The sequence below is a fragment of the Vipera ursinii genome (assembly GCF_947247035.1).
Source record: "Vipera ursinii genome assembly, chromosome: 5".
In the NCBI taxonomy this organism is placed as follows: domain Eukaryota; kingdom Metazoa; phylum Chordata; class Lepidosauria; order Squamata; family Viperidae; genus Vipera; species Vipera ursinii.
The window spans coordinates 80005053-80021635 of NC_139518.1; the positions used below are offsets into that span (position 1 = coordinate 80005053).

At 43.5% G+C, this 16583-nt stretch overlaps 1 protein-coding gene across 3 annotated transcripts in view; it reads left to right on the top strand.

Moving 5' to 3' along the window:
• Positions 1–16583, top strand: part of HK1 (hexokinase 1) — a 73649-nt gene that overhangs the window by 38309 nt on the left and 18757 nt on the right. For all 3 annotated transcript variants that reach the window (XM_083364772.1, XM_083364773.1, XM_083364771.1), the window contains 7 exons: positions 2419–2538; positions 6105–6200; positions 6974–7073; positions 7159–7342; positions 8442–8597; positions 10667–10900; positions 13581–13885. In XM_083364772.1, coding sequence (XP_083220898.1) covers positions 2419–2538; positions 6105–6200; positions 6974–7073; positions 7159–7342; positions 8442–8597; positions 10667–10900; positions 13581–13885 — 1195 coding nt within the window. The remainder of the gene's footprint in view (positions 1–2418; positions 2539–6104; positions 6201–6973; positions 7074–7158; positions 7343–8441; positions 8598–10666; positions 10901–13580; positions 13886–16583) is intronic.

The following is a 16583-nucleotide window of genomic DNA, read 5'->3' on the forward strand; positions in this document are numbered from 1 at the left end:
AAACTTTAGCCTGGTTGCTTCCAGCATGATAGTGGCAGAATGAGAAAGCACCTCCGGTGATCTTGTGATCAAAGGTTCTGATTTGCCTCACGGATTGTTTTCACTGAAGCACCTCACCTGTCTTTGTAGGCATCACACAATGTGTGAGTTAGCAAGTGTGGCAGCTGATGATAAATTTGCAGCCCTTATTTAAAGCTGTGCTAGCTGTTGGTATTGGATGAAGTATAATAGCGATGAAAACCCCTTTGGGCTTGAAGTATCAAAAAATTTGGGAAGGGTCTAGCTTGACTTGTGACCACAGCTGCCTCCTCCCGGACTAAAAGAGAGACAATTCTCTCTCTCTCACTGCCCCCACTACACAATCTGGGTTACTGTGAAGCAGCCCTCGGCAACAGTGAAGGTCCTCAACTTCCGCTGTTGCACCAGTGCTGTCACTCAAAAAGGCCGCCCCGTGCCATTCTCCAAGGCATGCAAGCCTTGTGGAATGGTGCAACTGCCCCCACAAACCACACAAATTGTTCCCCAGGGTCTGCTGCATGCTGCTTACTTTCAGATGGGTGTTCTCTTTTGTTGATAGGCCCCTATTGCCTACCTGAGGTTGCTGTGGTCACATGAGCTCTTCATTCTTGCTGCAGCAGCTTTGGAAAATAACTCTTCCATGACTTCTGCAGTCTCCAGAAACTTTGCGAAAGCGCAGCATGGTTCTTGCATGTTTTTCAGAGGCTGTGGAGGCCACAAATGAGAATGGGGCATGCTTTTGAGCGTAGTTGACAGATGTTGGCGAACATTGGGATAAATGCTAATGTGCCATACAGAACCTTGTGGCGTGTCAGCTTTGACACACATCTCTTATAGGTTCGCCATCAAAATATATATCACTTCCCAGACTGGATACTTTCATTCTTCGTTATTTTTAATGAACGAAGATCAAACCATTTATAAATAAATGCATTATGACTTGCCATTATTTTCAGGCTTGATTCTACTTGGCAAATGGCGTTTGATTTCCCGGTGACATTAAGTTACACATAACAATTTAATAGATCTGGTCACATTAATAGATCTGGTCACATTAAGATGCAGATCATCAGGTGTTTTTTTTTTTTGTTTTGTTTTAAATCTCAAAATAGGAAACATACCGGTAATAATGATCTTCCCTATCTGGCACTCTACTGATCTGTTAGGTTCACAGCTATCTGGAATGGCCGTGTTATATTTTTGACTTTTGTTCACAGCTATCTGGAATGGGGGATGCGGTGGCTCAGTGGGTTAGGACGCTGAGCTTGTCGATCAGATGGTCGGCAGTTTGGCGGGTCGAATCCTGAGTGCCGCGTAACAGAGTGAGCGCCTGTTACTCGTCCCAGCTTCTGCCAACCTAGCAGTTCGAAAGCACGTAAAAAATGCAAGTAGAAAAATAGGGACCACTACGGTGGGAAGGTAACAGTGTTCCGTGCGCCTCTGGCGTCTAGTCATGCCGGCCACATGACCACAGAGACGTCCTCGGACAAGCGCTGGCTCTTCGGCTTTGAAATGGAGATGAGCACCGGCCCCTAGAGTTGGAAACGACTAGCACGCATCTGCGGGGGAACCTTTACCTTTACCTTTATCTGGAATGGCCGTGTTATATTTTTGACTTTGCTGAAAATGTAGAAAAAAAGGATGTTTTTCCAGAATTTTGAGGGGAAAATAAATAAGAAGAATGTGGTTAAAGAGCTTTGTAAAAAATGAAGTAATTTGTGTTTGGCTTAATGAGGATGAACTCTTGGTGAAGATCATCAGGCACTATAGTTCAGCGATATTATTGTACGGGGTTGTTAGTTCCTATTTTCTTATTGTAGCACTTGTTGTCAGACCTATTCCATAGCATGGGAAGAGACACAGCCTTGACATCATATTCTAATCAAACTCTGCATCATTTGCTTGCATTGTGCTGCATTAGACACACCCATTTTGCATGTTAAATATTAAGCAATTTCTGGGTGTACTTTTAAGAAATAATCAGTTTTTTTGCATGGGATCGATACTCTGGGTAAATAGAAAAATGCATTGTTAAAATGCCATAGCCTAGAAAGCATTAAGCTTGGCTTACTTAATAAAGTATGATCACACAATTAGTTCACAATACCACAATATTTATAAGTGGATCAGGAGTATTGTATGAGATTTGGTTTATTTTTTCCACGTGGTGCTGCTTCCTAAATTTCATGGTATTTATTTTTTGTTAAAGTAATATATATATAAAAAAGAAACTGTCCTAATCTGAAATAATCAATTGTTGCCACAAAAGTAGTAATTAGGGTTCTTTAATCATTTTTTCTCATTTTTATGTTATGATTTGTAATGCATTTCTACTATTGTAATTAATATTATTAGATTACTTCTTAACATTATTTTATCTTTGTTTTGCTTCCTTCTCAGCTTTTTGATCATGTTGCTGAATGTCTGGGAGACTTCATGGAGAAACAAGAAATTAAGGACAAGAAATTACCTGTTGGGTTCACATTTTCATTCCCATGTAGGCAATCTAAACTAGATGAGGTATGTCTAATCACAGGTTTGCAGAACCTACGTTGTGGGTAGAACATAGGAAACTGTTTGTCATGGTTCTGACAAATACAGTACTTCAAAGAACTTCAAGGCATTGTTTACCTTAAAGAATCTTTTATTATACTTGCATAGCTTCCGGCAGGTACATATTAGAAGCCCAAGTATAATAAAAGATTCTTTAAGATAAACAATGCCTTGAAGTTTTTTGAAGTACTGCATTTGTTGGAACCATGACATTAAGCCAAGATCTGAATTCTTCCCTGAACACATGTATAAAAACACAATTCCCTCCCTTAATTTAAACGTCATAAATCACATTCTCCAATTAGTTTAAAATGCAAACTTTCCCTCCTGTTTAACAACCCGCCAAATTCTTATCTTCTCTTATTACAGTCTTGAGAAACATTCTCCCTACTCCCCCCAGCGTCCACTAGTTCTAGCTCTAAAAGTAATATATGAGTTAAAGGAAGGCTACATTTCTATGTTGTCAAGCAAGAACATCCAATGTTAGCAGCATTGACACTGTTTTTATAAAGTGGATTGGGTGCTCATTGGGTGCATTCACATTTTAGACTCAGCTTTCTGATATTTAAATAGTGAATATATCTCCTGGGAACTCTGTACCAGGCCAGTAACTCTTATTGCAGCCTATCGCAGCTTTACACAATGAATTCCTGGTTTTCCTTACATTAGTACAGACATGTCAAACTCGTGATGTCACGCAATGTATCGGAGCTTTTTCACCATTGCCAGCAATGGGGTGGGCATGGTTTTCCGGTGACGCATCCAGCCCGTGGGCTGGCGGTTTGACACCCCTGCATTAGTAGGATTAAACTTATCATAGAGGGTGATTTGCAAGCAGCCTTTGTAATCAGCAGTTGTATGACATCCTAGAAAGGTGTTCTTAAATGTATTGTGTGATAGTCACTGAACACCTTCTGAACTATTTAGACTTACAGAAGAGGCAATTAAAGTTGTAATAGCTCTGTATCAACAAATTTGGAGTGAAATGGTGTGATTTTGAAAAAAAAGTTGTGAACACCAAAGAAACAGATACCCAGGTTACATGCTCATTCCTAATGCTAGCAAAATTTTGCATAGGATCTTATAAAGAAAAATAGGCCCCTGCAAAGGGACAGAAATGCTGCATTAATAGGAAGGTTTCCAAAAAGGCAGAGGGACACGTCATAGGTTAAGTAGCATGAAATGAATAATGGAGACAACAAGAGAATGCAAGATTTCCTTTCATTTCATTGACTTGAACAAGGCCTTTAACTGTGTAGATCAGTGGTTTTCTGGCTGGTGAATTCTGGGATTCGAAGTCCACACAACTTCAAGTTGCCAAAGTTGAGAAATACTGATGTAAATGATGCTAGGATATGTGTGCGTGTAATTATGAATTAGTAAGGATAAAATTGTGCACAATGGGGAGAAAAATGAGACAGGGATAATTGTCCCTGCATTTGTGTAATTTAAAAAACAGCAAACATAAAGAATAGCAAGATGGAGAAGCCTAATAATTTGAGATTTGCAGACAACACCACATTCTTTGCTGAAAGAATAGAAAATTTTGCTCATTAGGCAAGTAAACATAGAATGTGAAAAATCTAGGTTAGCAGTAAATAATATTCACTTGTACGCTTAGCAATCCTATAGTTGACGAAAATATGAAGGTAGTGGATAGTGGATAGAGCCTTGGTGGAACAGTGGGCTAATGCCTCCTTAAGTAACACCAGCTGCCTGCAATTAGTGCAGGTTCGAGTCCCACCAGGCTCAAGGTTGACTCAGCCTTCCATCCTTCCGAGGTAGGTAAAATGAGGACCCAGATTGTTGGGGGCAATTAAGCTGACTTTGTAATAATGCCGCTTGGTGTGTGTGTGTGTGAAAGCCCTAATAAGCAGGCATATACATAGAATGAAGGCTACTGCTAAGCTTGTAAGCCGCCCTGAGTCTTCGGAGAAGGGTGGGATATAAATGGAATTAAAATAAAAAAAAATAAAAATTAGTTTTGTTTTCTTTGCTCAAGAGCTGATAAAGATGAGCAACGTACTGGAAAAATAAAAAGGCATTAATTCTAGGAAGAAAAACAGTCATTTAACAGAATAACAGAATCACTGAGATAATGAAGGACAAAGGCATAGTGACTATGAAGATCAGCATGTTACTACAGTGGCCTTTCTGGAGGTTATGTACAGCTATGGAAGCTGGTTACAAGCAAAAGAAGACAGATGCCATCAGATTAAAAAACTTGAAATGGCTATTAAGATACCACGAACTGCAAGAAAAAAAAATTCTATCCTGGATCAACTAAAGAGTGACTGCTCCTTTGAGATGATTATTAGCAAGCCAAATTTCATATAATTTGAATGTGTGCTATGAATGAATAATGGACAAGAAAAATGTCTATTCTTGGCCAGGTTGAGGAATTAGGCACAAAGGAAGAAGAGAGTTATCGTGGATGGGTAGTATCAAAGAGATTATCAGGGTGTCTTTGAAGCACATTATTATTATTATTATTATTATTATTATTATTATTATTATTATTATTATTATTATTATCATCATCATTATCATCATCATCATCATTATTATTATACAGTAGTTGTAGATGGTGAGTATTTGTCCATAGCGTGTTCAGGAATCAAACCTGATTTGGTGCCACTAACAATGTACTGTGCAAACATGGCCAAGTTCAATTCTTTGGTTTTGCAGGGTTTCCAAAAGAGTCCTTGCTGGCTGAATCAGAAGATGGTTGAGGTTTTATTAAGGACTTCCTACTGAACATTTGTACTTTCTTAGTTGGAAGAATCTGATGATATGAATATAATATAACTTTATAATAACAGGTACTGTACTGTTATCAGTACTACAGTATAATTGCTTCAGAAAGCAGTTGAATTAAAACCATCTTCAAAATTTAGTACTGTGAAGTTATAGGAAGCTGCAGAATTTCATGTACGGATCACATTATATCAGGGGTTTTCAAGCTTGGCCCTTTTATGACTTGTGGACTCCAGCTCCCAGAATTCTTTAGCCAGGCACACTGGCTGAGGAATTCTGGGAGTTGAAGTCCACAAATCATAAAAGGGCCAAGTCTGAAGACTCCTGTATTATATCAACACCAATGAGGTTCCATGCAAATGAAATTTCACGCAAATGGGAAGAATTTTCATATGAGAACAAGTATATCTTTGAATGCAATTGCTTAGTCCCAGAATTGTGGGGTGTTTTGAAATGGGGAGTCAAAATACGGTAAGAATGAATAATAGAACGGATATTTATGCAGTGGCATTGCTTGTATTCTGATCGATTAATCTCGATCTAAAATAAAATATTGTCATTTAATTTTGTTTTTACTTGCATTAAGTACCTCACTTGGAATTTCAGTAAGTGGACATGCAGGAGGTTTGCTGACATTGCTCCACATTTGAACAGATTTTCCAATATTTTTAAACTATTCCAACCCACCTGCCCAAAATAAGTGATGTGTTGGTGGAAAAGAAGTATTATGAATGTTCCGTAATTTGGCTAGTGTGTTAATAATTTGATTTTTCTAGGGTTTTCTGATTACCTGGACAAAACGTTTCAAAGCAAGTGGTGTCGAAGGAGCTGACGTAGTGAGTCTCTTAAACAAAGCCATCAAGAAACGTGGGGTAAGAATATGTTTTGGCTATCTGTATAAAGCATATATGAATTGGCTGATTTTGTACATGCATTGTTAGATGATTTAGATTTCTTTTGCTGTTATTTCTCAGTTGTTAGGAAATCGTAAGGTACTTGTTAATTTTATTCCTAGCAAAATTATTGAGTCAAGATAATTGTCAGGCTGATTTCTACGTTAAATATATTCAGATGGCCAAACCTTTAAAGCAGGGTTGTTCAACTTGGCCACTTTAAGACTTCTGGACTTCAACTTCCAACAGCATGGGGATTGAAGTCCATAGGTTTTAAAGTTGCCAAGGTTGGACACCCCTGCTTTAAACAATCCACTCTGAAGTAAAAAATTGTTGCCCTTTAGCTCCATTGACCCATTTCATGTAGAAACAAGTCCATTAGTAAACTCCATTGAATGAGAATTATTCTCAAGGCGTTGTGGTAAGAGCAACAACAAGTGCTTTTAACAAAGCTACAAATCACGGTAGATATTTTTTTATTGGTCCCAAATTGGCTAGGCCTAGTCACAAAGGGAGAGTCTTGAGCTTTTTGATGAGGGATTTTTTTGAAAAGAAAATAATGCTACATTTCGAGGAGACAGTCTGTCTTGTGTGTAACAATAAGAAGAAAATACAAAACTATGATCTGTTGGCTAACCTAATGATGTGCTTGACGTGCCAAAGTTTGTGGGGTTTGACATTTAGACTATCCAGATCAACACTGATAATTAAATTGTCTGATGTATAAGAAAATACTCTGTTTCATTCTAAAGGATTATGATGCGGACATCATGGCAGTGGTTAATGACACTGTTGGGACAATGATGACCTGTGGATTTGATGACCAGCGTTGCGAAGTTGGCTTAATTATCGGTACTAATTCTTTGTTCAGAATAACTCATAACAGAATTTTGATTTTGTGTTTGCGATGACATAATCCCATTTGCTTCTTTTTAAGGTACTGGTACAAATGCCTGCTATATGGAGGAAATGAGGCACATTGATCTGGTGGAAGGTGATGAAGGCCGCATGTGCATCAACACCGAATGGGGTGCATTTGGAGATGATGGCTTATTAGAAGACATCCGGACTGAATTTGACAGAGAGATTGATCGGGGTTCCCTTAATCCTGGGAAGCAACTGTAATTGAAATAATTAACATCTTGCGTCGTCTAATCCTAGACTATATTATGTCTTAATGTCACCATCATGCATTACTAAAGCTTTTGGCTATTCGAAATAACGCCAACAAATGTGAAAACAGATGGCTGTGGTCCAAAATGTTTGCAGACAATCCTCAATTTACAACTATTTGCTTAGTAATCATTTGAAGTTACAGCAAGCCCCCCACCCCCGAAGTTGCGTACATAAGTACAACAAGCCCCTGCAAAGGCTACAACCTGGTTTTGAATTTCAAATGGCTGCCCCTTTCTTCCCCGCTCCCCTCTGCTATCATACTGCTAAGCTTGTAAGCCGCCCTAAGTCTTCGGAGAAGGGCGGGATATAAATGGAATTAAAATTAAAAAAAATAAAAAATAAAATATGACTGTGTTTTGGGTGCTTGGTACCTGGCCTGCATTGACACCAGTTTGCAGCCTCCTCCGGTCATGAGATTGTGATTGTGAGATTCAAGGTGTTGGTAATGACTTACAAAGCCCTACATGGCATGGGTCCGGATTACCTACGGCAACACCTGCGACCGGCGTCAACTTCCCTCGGTCCATTGCGCTCCCACAGGGAGGGCCTCCTCGGGGTGCCTCTGATCAAAGAATGTCGATTGGTGGCCCCTAGGGGGAGGGCGTTCTCTGTGGGTGCGCCAGACCTTTGGAACCGCTTGCCGGTCGAGCTCCGGATGGCCCCTGACCTTTGCTCCTTCCGGCGGGATCTAAAAACTTATTTATTTGAGCAATCTGGCCTGGTTTGATGGGTTTGGGGGTTGGGGTTTAACTTGGTTTTTAATCACTGTATATATCGGGAATAATATTTAATTGTTTTTAACTTTTGGATTTTGTTTTTAATATTTATTGCCCTGTACACCGCCCTCTCGGGAGAAGGGCAGTATAAAAATTTAATAAATATAAATATTTCCAACAGACACCCCACCCCCCAAATATCAAACTTTTTACATGAATAAGATTGTAAACATAAAAGCTGCAACCTTATAGATTCTGAGTAAGATGCGCTTTTTTATGTATTAGTTTGAATGACTGAACGGCATTTTTTGTGAAATCTCTTTTTCAGATTTGAAAAGATGGTCAGTGGAATGTACATGGGTGAACTTGTCAGGCTTATCCTTGTAAAAATGGCCAAAGAAAGTCTCCTTTTTGAAGGGCGAATCACTCCCGAACTTTTGACCAAAGGGAAATTGGAAACTAAGGATGTTTCTGCCATTGAGAAGTAAGTACTTCAGAAGCTTCCTCTAGGTTTTGAAGTGGATGTAATCCATCAGTGGGTTTTAAGAATAATTATTGGCTAACTTAAATAGTGCTGTAGATTTGTGCTTAGTTGTAAGCAGAGTGGAGCCACTGAATTAAATGAGATGATATTAGTGATGATTCACTTTAATACCATTCATTTCATTAGTTGAAGTACCTGCATTTAATCCATTTAAAAAAAATTAAATTATAGTACTAGCCAGTGTTCATTTTGCAGCATTCAGAGATGGTTAAGAGATGAATCAGGAGTTGAAGACGGCGAACAATTTGCTTATCATTTTAATGAATCTGCAAGATTCTGAACTACAGAAATTGTGAATGTTTCATTTATTCTGTTTTTTTTTTCCTGGTATAGTTGCCATTGTTTTCAGACTGCACGTTGTTAAACCTCACTGATGTATATGTCTGAAGTCTTTATCCGAATCTGATTGTGACTTTACCTTTTGAATGAATCTCAGCAGCCTTGAGAATTAGCCCTCTTTGTTCTAATAATTAGAATTCTGAAGTGCTGATCATATTTGTAGGCCATACTCAAATTATTGGAGGCCCAGATACGGCTCATTAGTTGTATTTTGTTTGTCAGTAACTTCAGGAACAGGCCATAGATTCAAGCTTTTTGAGTTTTCATTTATGGAAGTATTTTCTCTTTTTTTAAGTCTTTTAAATATGTTTGCTTCCACAATAGTTTGGTCTTAGGGCACTGTAACGTCTTTCAGTTCATATTGCTACTGCCATCCATCCATCCTTTTTTTTTTGCACAAACATTGTGTCATAGGGTTATTTATAGCTGTCATGGTATATATTTACATTACTGCATTGTATCTGAAAATCAAAATTTTTAGTCTGTGCAGAATTGGTTTGGGAGGGGAGGACATATACTGTGTTTCCCTGAAAATAAGGCCTACCCCCAAAATAAGCCCAAGTTAAGACACTGCTCATTCTGTCCCACACACTGGTTGTACGAGGGGTGTGTGTGAGGCGTAAGCGTAAAAATCAAGCTGGGGTGGGGGGGTGAAGCCACCCCACGCACCCTGCACACACTTACCTCAGGGCCTTCACAGCCAGGCCTCCCACACCCTGACACCTGCCTTGCTTCGTGGCGGCAGCAGCAAACCCCGTCTACTTAGCATCCTGCCATGGCATCGGCATCGGTGCAACGTGCTAGGTGGTGTCCTGCCGTGAGTGGCAGCACCAGTGCAATGCAGCATGTGGTGTCCTGCCACAAGTGGCCGTAGAAGAAGTCAGGCGGCAGTGTGACAGGTGTCGGGTGTTGGAGGCCTGGCTGTGGCGGTACTGAGATAAGCAGGTAAGACATTCCCCGGAAATAAGACCTAGTGCCTCTTTTGGAGGCAAAAAAAAAGACCAGGTCTTATTTTCAGGGAAACTTGGGTATGTGTGGATTGAACAAAATAATAATAAACATTAATACTAACACCATTAATAACAAAATAGTGTAATACAGGGGTGTCAAACTGCTGGCCTGTGGGCTGGATGTGTCATGGTGAAACCATGCCCATCCCATTGCCGGCAATGGAAAAAAAGTCGAGATACGTTGCGACACGTCATGTGATGTTGCGGGTTTGGCACCCCTGGTGCAATATATCGCTGCAACAAGGAAGAAATGAAATTTCAATGTATTCCTCCACAGTTTGTATCCTTTTATTTGATTTTTTAAAAAAGTTTCTTCCTGCCTGTGTAGCTTATTTAAAGGAAAGACATCACAAATATGTTCCTAATTGATAGATTTGCTGCATAACGTTTTTAAAATCAATGCCTTCTTTCCAAATTCAGTATAATATTGCAGAACTGAACACTCTTGAGAAGAAGGTGGTTAGGTTTTATAGGAGATAATATCCAGTTGTGTCCATCCAGGCTTCCCATCTCCCTGTTGAAACCTCATGAAATTCCCATCAGATTAGTGTAACCCATTCTCAGACTCTTCCCACATCTCCTGCAAGTTGAATGAGCAACTTGCTGTCAGATTGTCATGTCAAATTTAGAAGCTCATAGCATGTTCTCTCCTGGTTTTAGGAGCAAAGAAGGTTTGCATAAAGCCAAAGACATACTAACACGTCTTGGGGTTGAGCCTTCCCATGAAGACTGCATCGCTGTCCAGCACGTGTGCGCCATTGTGTCGTTCCGCTCTGCGAACTTGGTGGCAAGTACTCTGGGTGCTATCCTGAGTCAGCTGCGAGAAAATAAAGGAGTTGGCCGGCTGCGCACCACGGTGGGGGTGGACGGATCCCTTTACAAGATGCATCCACAGTAAGATCTTGTGCGGTTTCCATATTTATATCTTGGCACCTGTTAAGAGACATCTCTAGCAAAGGTCAGCTGCGCAGCACATTATGCTGCTGTCTGATACACCCTCTGAACTTTAGCTAAATAAACAGAATTCTTCATAAAGAGAAATGTGAACACTTAGTAATGCAGGCTAGAATCTGAAAAATAGTTTAATGGAGTCATCTTTGTTGAGAGGGTAACTTATAAATTTGATAAATAAATAGATAGTATACTGTATATATGAGGACACTTCATATTCTGTGCATCCTAATATGGATAGCTGTTTATAGACGACAATATTTGTAAACTGCCTGCTAGGGCCGTAAGCATCTCCCTAACATGCAAAGCTCTGTGGCTTCTATTACATTTTGCTAAGTATTTGTAGGAGAAGAGCAGGCAGAATTGGGTGAACGGGAGTTAAATGTTTAGACTTTAGAGTCCTTGCATTGCCAGAAGAGATCCGAGTCCAACGCCCTTTGAATTCTGTTGACTCTTATCTAGTGCCGATTTATTGCTGATTGTTAGTTGATCAGATTTTTGTGTCTTCGTTTGCACATATCTTTCTATGCTGCAGCTTTACGAATGATTCTTTGTGCCTGACATTATTCCATGGGTGCACGTGCATGAGGGAATGGGGAAGGTGGCTTCTCATGCTTCCCCCCCCCCCCGTTATCTATTCAGGGTCTAATTAATAATTGTATGGGAGATGCTCAGGAAATCCTAGGGTTCTAAGTAATATTAAGGAATTGAAAAATATCCTGGGAGAAGACAGTGTGGTCTTGTGTCCACCTTCCCTCTCCCTCTCTCCCTCCCTTCCATTTAGGCACCCACCCAACTTCAAACAGCTTTGGGTAGCACACAATATAATAAACAATAAGAACACAACACAAAACAAATGAAGATGGGATCTGGGTTAATCTATATGAAAACATAGACCAAAGGCATTCAGTGGCGGGGGTGGGGTAGGCAGCTCCAACCATTTTAATTCAAGGCCAGGAGGACATCCAGGTTTTCAAGGCTTTACAGAAAAGCCAACAGAGTAGGAGTCCTATGGATATTAAGAGGCCCCTCGTTCCACAGGGCAGTCACTGCAACAGAGAAGGTGTGTTTCCAGTATACCAGTAGGTGGTCCTGTTTTATCAAAGGCATCCAAAGCATGCCAGCTCTGCTGGCATGTGTTAGCTGGGCCAAAACAATGGTAAGAAGGCAGTTCTTCAAATAATCTGGACCTGTTCCACGTAGGGCTTTGCAGATGATGGCCAGTAATTTGAATTAATTACATCCTAAAAGCACACCGAGAAGCTGTGCAACTTTGCAAACGGTGATGCCTGGTCACTGCCTGTGACGTGGCCGTCAGGACCAGTTGTAGCTTCTGAATGGTTTTTAAGGACAGCCCATGTAGCCCATCATTGCCATCACGAATGATAAGTTATGTTTCAGATGCTCTTTTGCTCTGAAAGCTATAGAGAAGTGCATAGTCTGAAAGATTGGAAAGGAACACTTGTATTAGCTTCTAATAAACCTTGATTCCATTCCTTCTGTCGGAATGCTTATAAATTGTACTTTGAAGGGGTAGTCTCGATTTTCAGCCCTTGGAGATCTAACTCTAATTATTTTTAATTGTTTTGTTACAGAGGTATTTCCTCTCCCCCCCTCCCCCCCAGCCCAAAAAATTGTTCATGCCTTTTCTTGTACCTGTTACTCCATAATTTATGGACTGGCATTTCTTAACAAGATACTTGATTTTAGAGATAAGACTTTCTCTGTTTTCTTGAGGGAAAAGCTATGTTAATCAGTTGGACAAAGCAGGCAGAGATGACTTTGGCAGGTCCCAACTCCATTGATTTATCCTCAGACCAGATAAGCTCCTACAGTACTCAAATAGTAGTTGTTTATTTATTTATTCATTAGAGTTTTATCCTGCCTTTATTGCCTTATCAGTAAGGCAATACTCTTTCCTCGTAAAGGTAAAGGTTCCCCCGCACATGTGTGCTAATCGTTTCCGACTCTAGGGGCCGGTGATCATCTCCGTTTCAAAGCTGAAGAGCCAGCGCTTGTCCGAGGACGTCTCCGTGGTCATGTGGCTGGCATGACTAGATGCCAGAGGCGCACGGAACGCTGTTACCTTCCCACCGTAGTGGTCCCTATTTTTCTACTTGCATTTTTAACGTGCTTTCGAACTGCTGGTTGGCAGAAGCTGGGACGAGTAACAGGCGCTCACTCTGCTACGCGGCACTCGGGATTCGACCCGCCAAACTGCTGACCATCTGATTGACAAGCTCAGCGTCCTAACCCACTGAGCCACCACGTCCCTTTTTTCCTCATAATTTCCCCATAATAACCATCCTATCAGATGGTTTGGACTGAGAGAGAATGATTGGCCCAAAGTCATCCAGCTAGTTTTCGTGTCTAAGGCAAGACTAGAACTTACAATCTCCCTGTTTCTAGGCCAGCACCTTAACAAGTAGACCAAACTGGCTTAGTTACTCCCTAGATACCATATTAATGGCTTTCATGCCTTTGCATGAGGAGAGATGCTGGTTAGCATGACGGGAGTGTTGCTGAATGTGGCACAAGGTGAGCCAGACCTTAGCCGGGACCTGTGAATGCGGTTGTGTTGTGCATCAAACGAAAGGCGAATGTAACCCTTCTCGTTCTTCAGATATGCCAGGCGCCTGCAGAAAATGGTGCGACGCTTAGTGCCTGATTCCGACGTGCGTTTCTTGCTCTCTGAGAGTGGCAGCGGAAAGGGGGCGGCCTTCGTGACCGCAGTAGCTTATCGGCTGTCGGAGCAGCACCGGTTGATTGCAGAGACCCTGGCAGAGTTCAAGCTCACCAACGAACAGCTGCTTCAGGTGAAGAAGCGGATGAGGACTGAGATGGAGGCCGGCCTCAAGAAGAAGTCACATGATCATGCCAAGGTCAAGATGTTGCCCACCTTTGTCCGCAGCACTCCTGATGGGACAGGTATCTCTCTCATGACCTTAGGGGGAGACGATTGATCTGATGCCCGTTCCTTATTTCCCAAACACAGCCTCCATAAATCCCAACGAACGTGACCGTGGTCTGGAATTAGGGGTATGGAAATCAAAAAATCAGAAGAGCCCCAGATTGATGCAGAATGATTTCTTTTTTTAAAAAAAAATAAGGCTGGAACCCACCAAATCAAAGATCTGCTATTGGTTGGCAATCTACAAATTCTGTAATACCGCCTACATTTATATGCCTACTGGCTAGCTGGGGAATTCTGGGATAATCAGTGGAACAGCTTAGCTCCAGAGGTTATGGGTGCTCCATCCCTGGAGTTTTTTAAAAAGAGATTGGACAGCAATTTGTCTTGAATGGTATAGGTTCTTCTGCCTGAGTAGGGGGGTTGGACTAGAAGACCTCCAAGGTCCCTTCTGGATAACTCCTGTTATTCTGTATTCTATTTTGTATCCCTTTCAATTGTAATGGAGATGCAGTGCCACCTAGTGGCAAATCTTCATATCGGATATATTCAGCATTGCTCAGCAATCCAAGTTTTGTTGGTGTGAGATACTAATGTACTATATGCCTTTCTGCATTTTCAGTACATTGTTAGGTCAATTAACCAATTGTGATGATTCCCATTTGATTTTGTTATTTCAGAGCTAGTGAACCTTTTCAAAGTGGCTCTATATAGTATACATAGTCTAGTATAGTGAAAAAAGCTAGGGGTGACATGGTAGCAGTCTTCCAATATTTGAGGGGCTGCCACAAAGAGGGGATCAACCTATAACTCCAAAGCACCGGAAGGCAAGACAAGAAACAGCGGATGGAAATTACCGTATATACTTGAGTATAAGCCGAATTTTTCAGCCCACTTTTTGGGCTGAAAAATTCCACTTCGGCTTATACTCCAGTCAACAAAAAAAACTTACCGAGGACTTGTGCGCGGCCGAGGCTTTGGTGCTTCCGGGATCGCCCGCACCTCTCCCAAGCCACCGCCGTCCGAGACCTGCCGAAGTTTGGGGAGGTTTGGGGAGGTGCGCGCGCACCTCCCCAAACTCCGCGCCTTGCCTGCCTGCTTCTTTCCGCAGCGGAAAGAAGCAGGCAGGCAGGGCGCGGAGGAACGGAGACTTGCCGACGTTTGGGGAGGTTTGGGCGCCTCCCCAAACCTCGGCAGGTCTCCGTTCCTCCGCGCAGACCTGCCGACCTTTGGGGAGGTTTGGGCGCCTCCCCAAACGTCCCCAAACCTCGGCAGGTCTCCGTTCCTGTTTGGGGAGGTTTGGGCGCCTCCCCAAACCTCCCCAAACCTCGGCAGGTCTCCATTCCTCCGTGCAGACCTGCCGACCTTTGGGGAGGTTTGGGCGCCTCCCCAAACGTCCCCAAACCTCGGCAGGTCTCTGTTCCTGTTTGGGGAGGTTTGGGCGCCTCCCCAAACCTCCCCAAACCTCGGCAGGTCTCCGTTCCTCCGCGCAGACCTGCCGACGTTTGGGGAGGTTTGGGCGCCTCCCCAAACCTCGGCAGGTCTCCGTTCCTGTTTGGGGAGGTTTGGGCGCCTCCCCAAACCTCCCCAAACCTCTGCAGGTCTCCGTTCCTCCGCGCAGACCTGCCGACCTTTGGGGAGGTTTGGGCGCCTCCCCAAACCTCGGCAGGTCTCCGTTCTTCCTGCCGACCTTTGGGGAGGTTTGGGCGCCTCCCCAAACCTCCCCAAACCTCGGCAGGTCTGCGCGGAGGAACGGAGACCTGCCGAGGTTTGGGGAGGTTTGGGGAGGCGCCCAAACCTCCCCAAACAGGAACGGAGACCTGCCGAGGTTTGGGGAGGTTTGGGGAGGCGCCCAAACCTCCCCAAAGGTCGGCAGGTCTGCGTGGAGGAACGGAGACCTGCCGAGGTTTGGGGAGGCGCCCAAACCTCCCCAAAGGTCGGCAGGAGGAACGGAGACCTGCCGAGGTTTGGGGAGGTTTGGGGAGGCGCCCAAACCTCCCCAAAGGTCGGCAGGAGGAACGGAGACCTGCCGAGGTTTGGGGAGGCGCCCAAACCTCCCCAAAGGTCGGCAGGAGGAACGGAGACCTGCCGAGGTTTGGGGAGGTTTGGGGAGGCGCCCAAACCTCCCCAAAGGTCGGCAGGAGGAACGGAGACCTGCCGAGGTTTGGGGAGGTTTGGGGAGGCGCCCAAACCTCCCCAAAGGTCGGCAGGTCTGCGCGGAGGAACGGAGACCTGCCGAGGTTTGGGGAGGCGCCCAAACCTCCCCAAAGGTCGGCAGGAGGAACGGAGACCTGCCGAGGTTTGGGGAGGTTTGGGGAGGCGCCCAAACCTCCCCAAAGGTCGGCAGGAGGAACGGAGACCTGCCGAGGTTTGGGGAGGCGCCCAAACCTCCCCAAAGGTCGGCAGGAGGAACGGAGACCTGCCGAGGTTTGGGGAGGTTTGGGGAGGCGCCCAAACCTCCCCAAAGGTCGGCAGGAGGAACGGAGACCTGCCGAGGTTTGGGGAGGTTTGGGGAGGCGCCCAAACCTCCCCAAAGGTCGGCAGGAGGAACGGAGACCTGCCGAGGTTTGGGGAGGCGCCCAAACCTCCCCAAAGGTCGGCAGGAGGAACGGAGACCTGCAGAGGTTTGGGGAGGTTTGGGGAGGCGCCCAAACCTCCCCAAAGGTCGGCAGGAGGAACGGAGACCTGCCGAGGTTTGGGGAGGTTTGGGGAGGC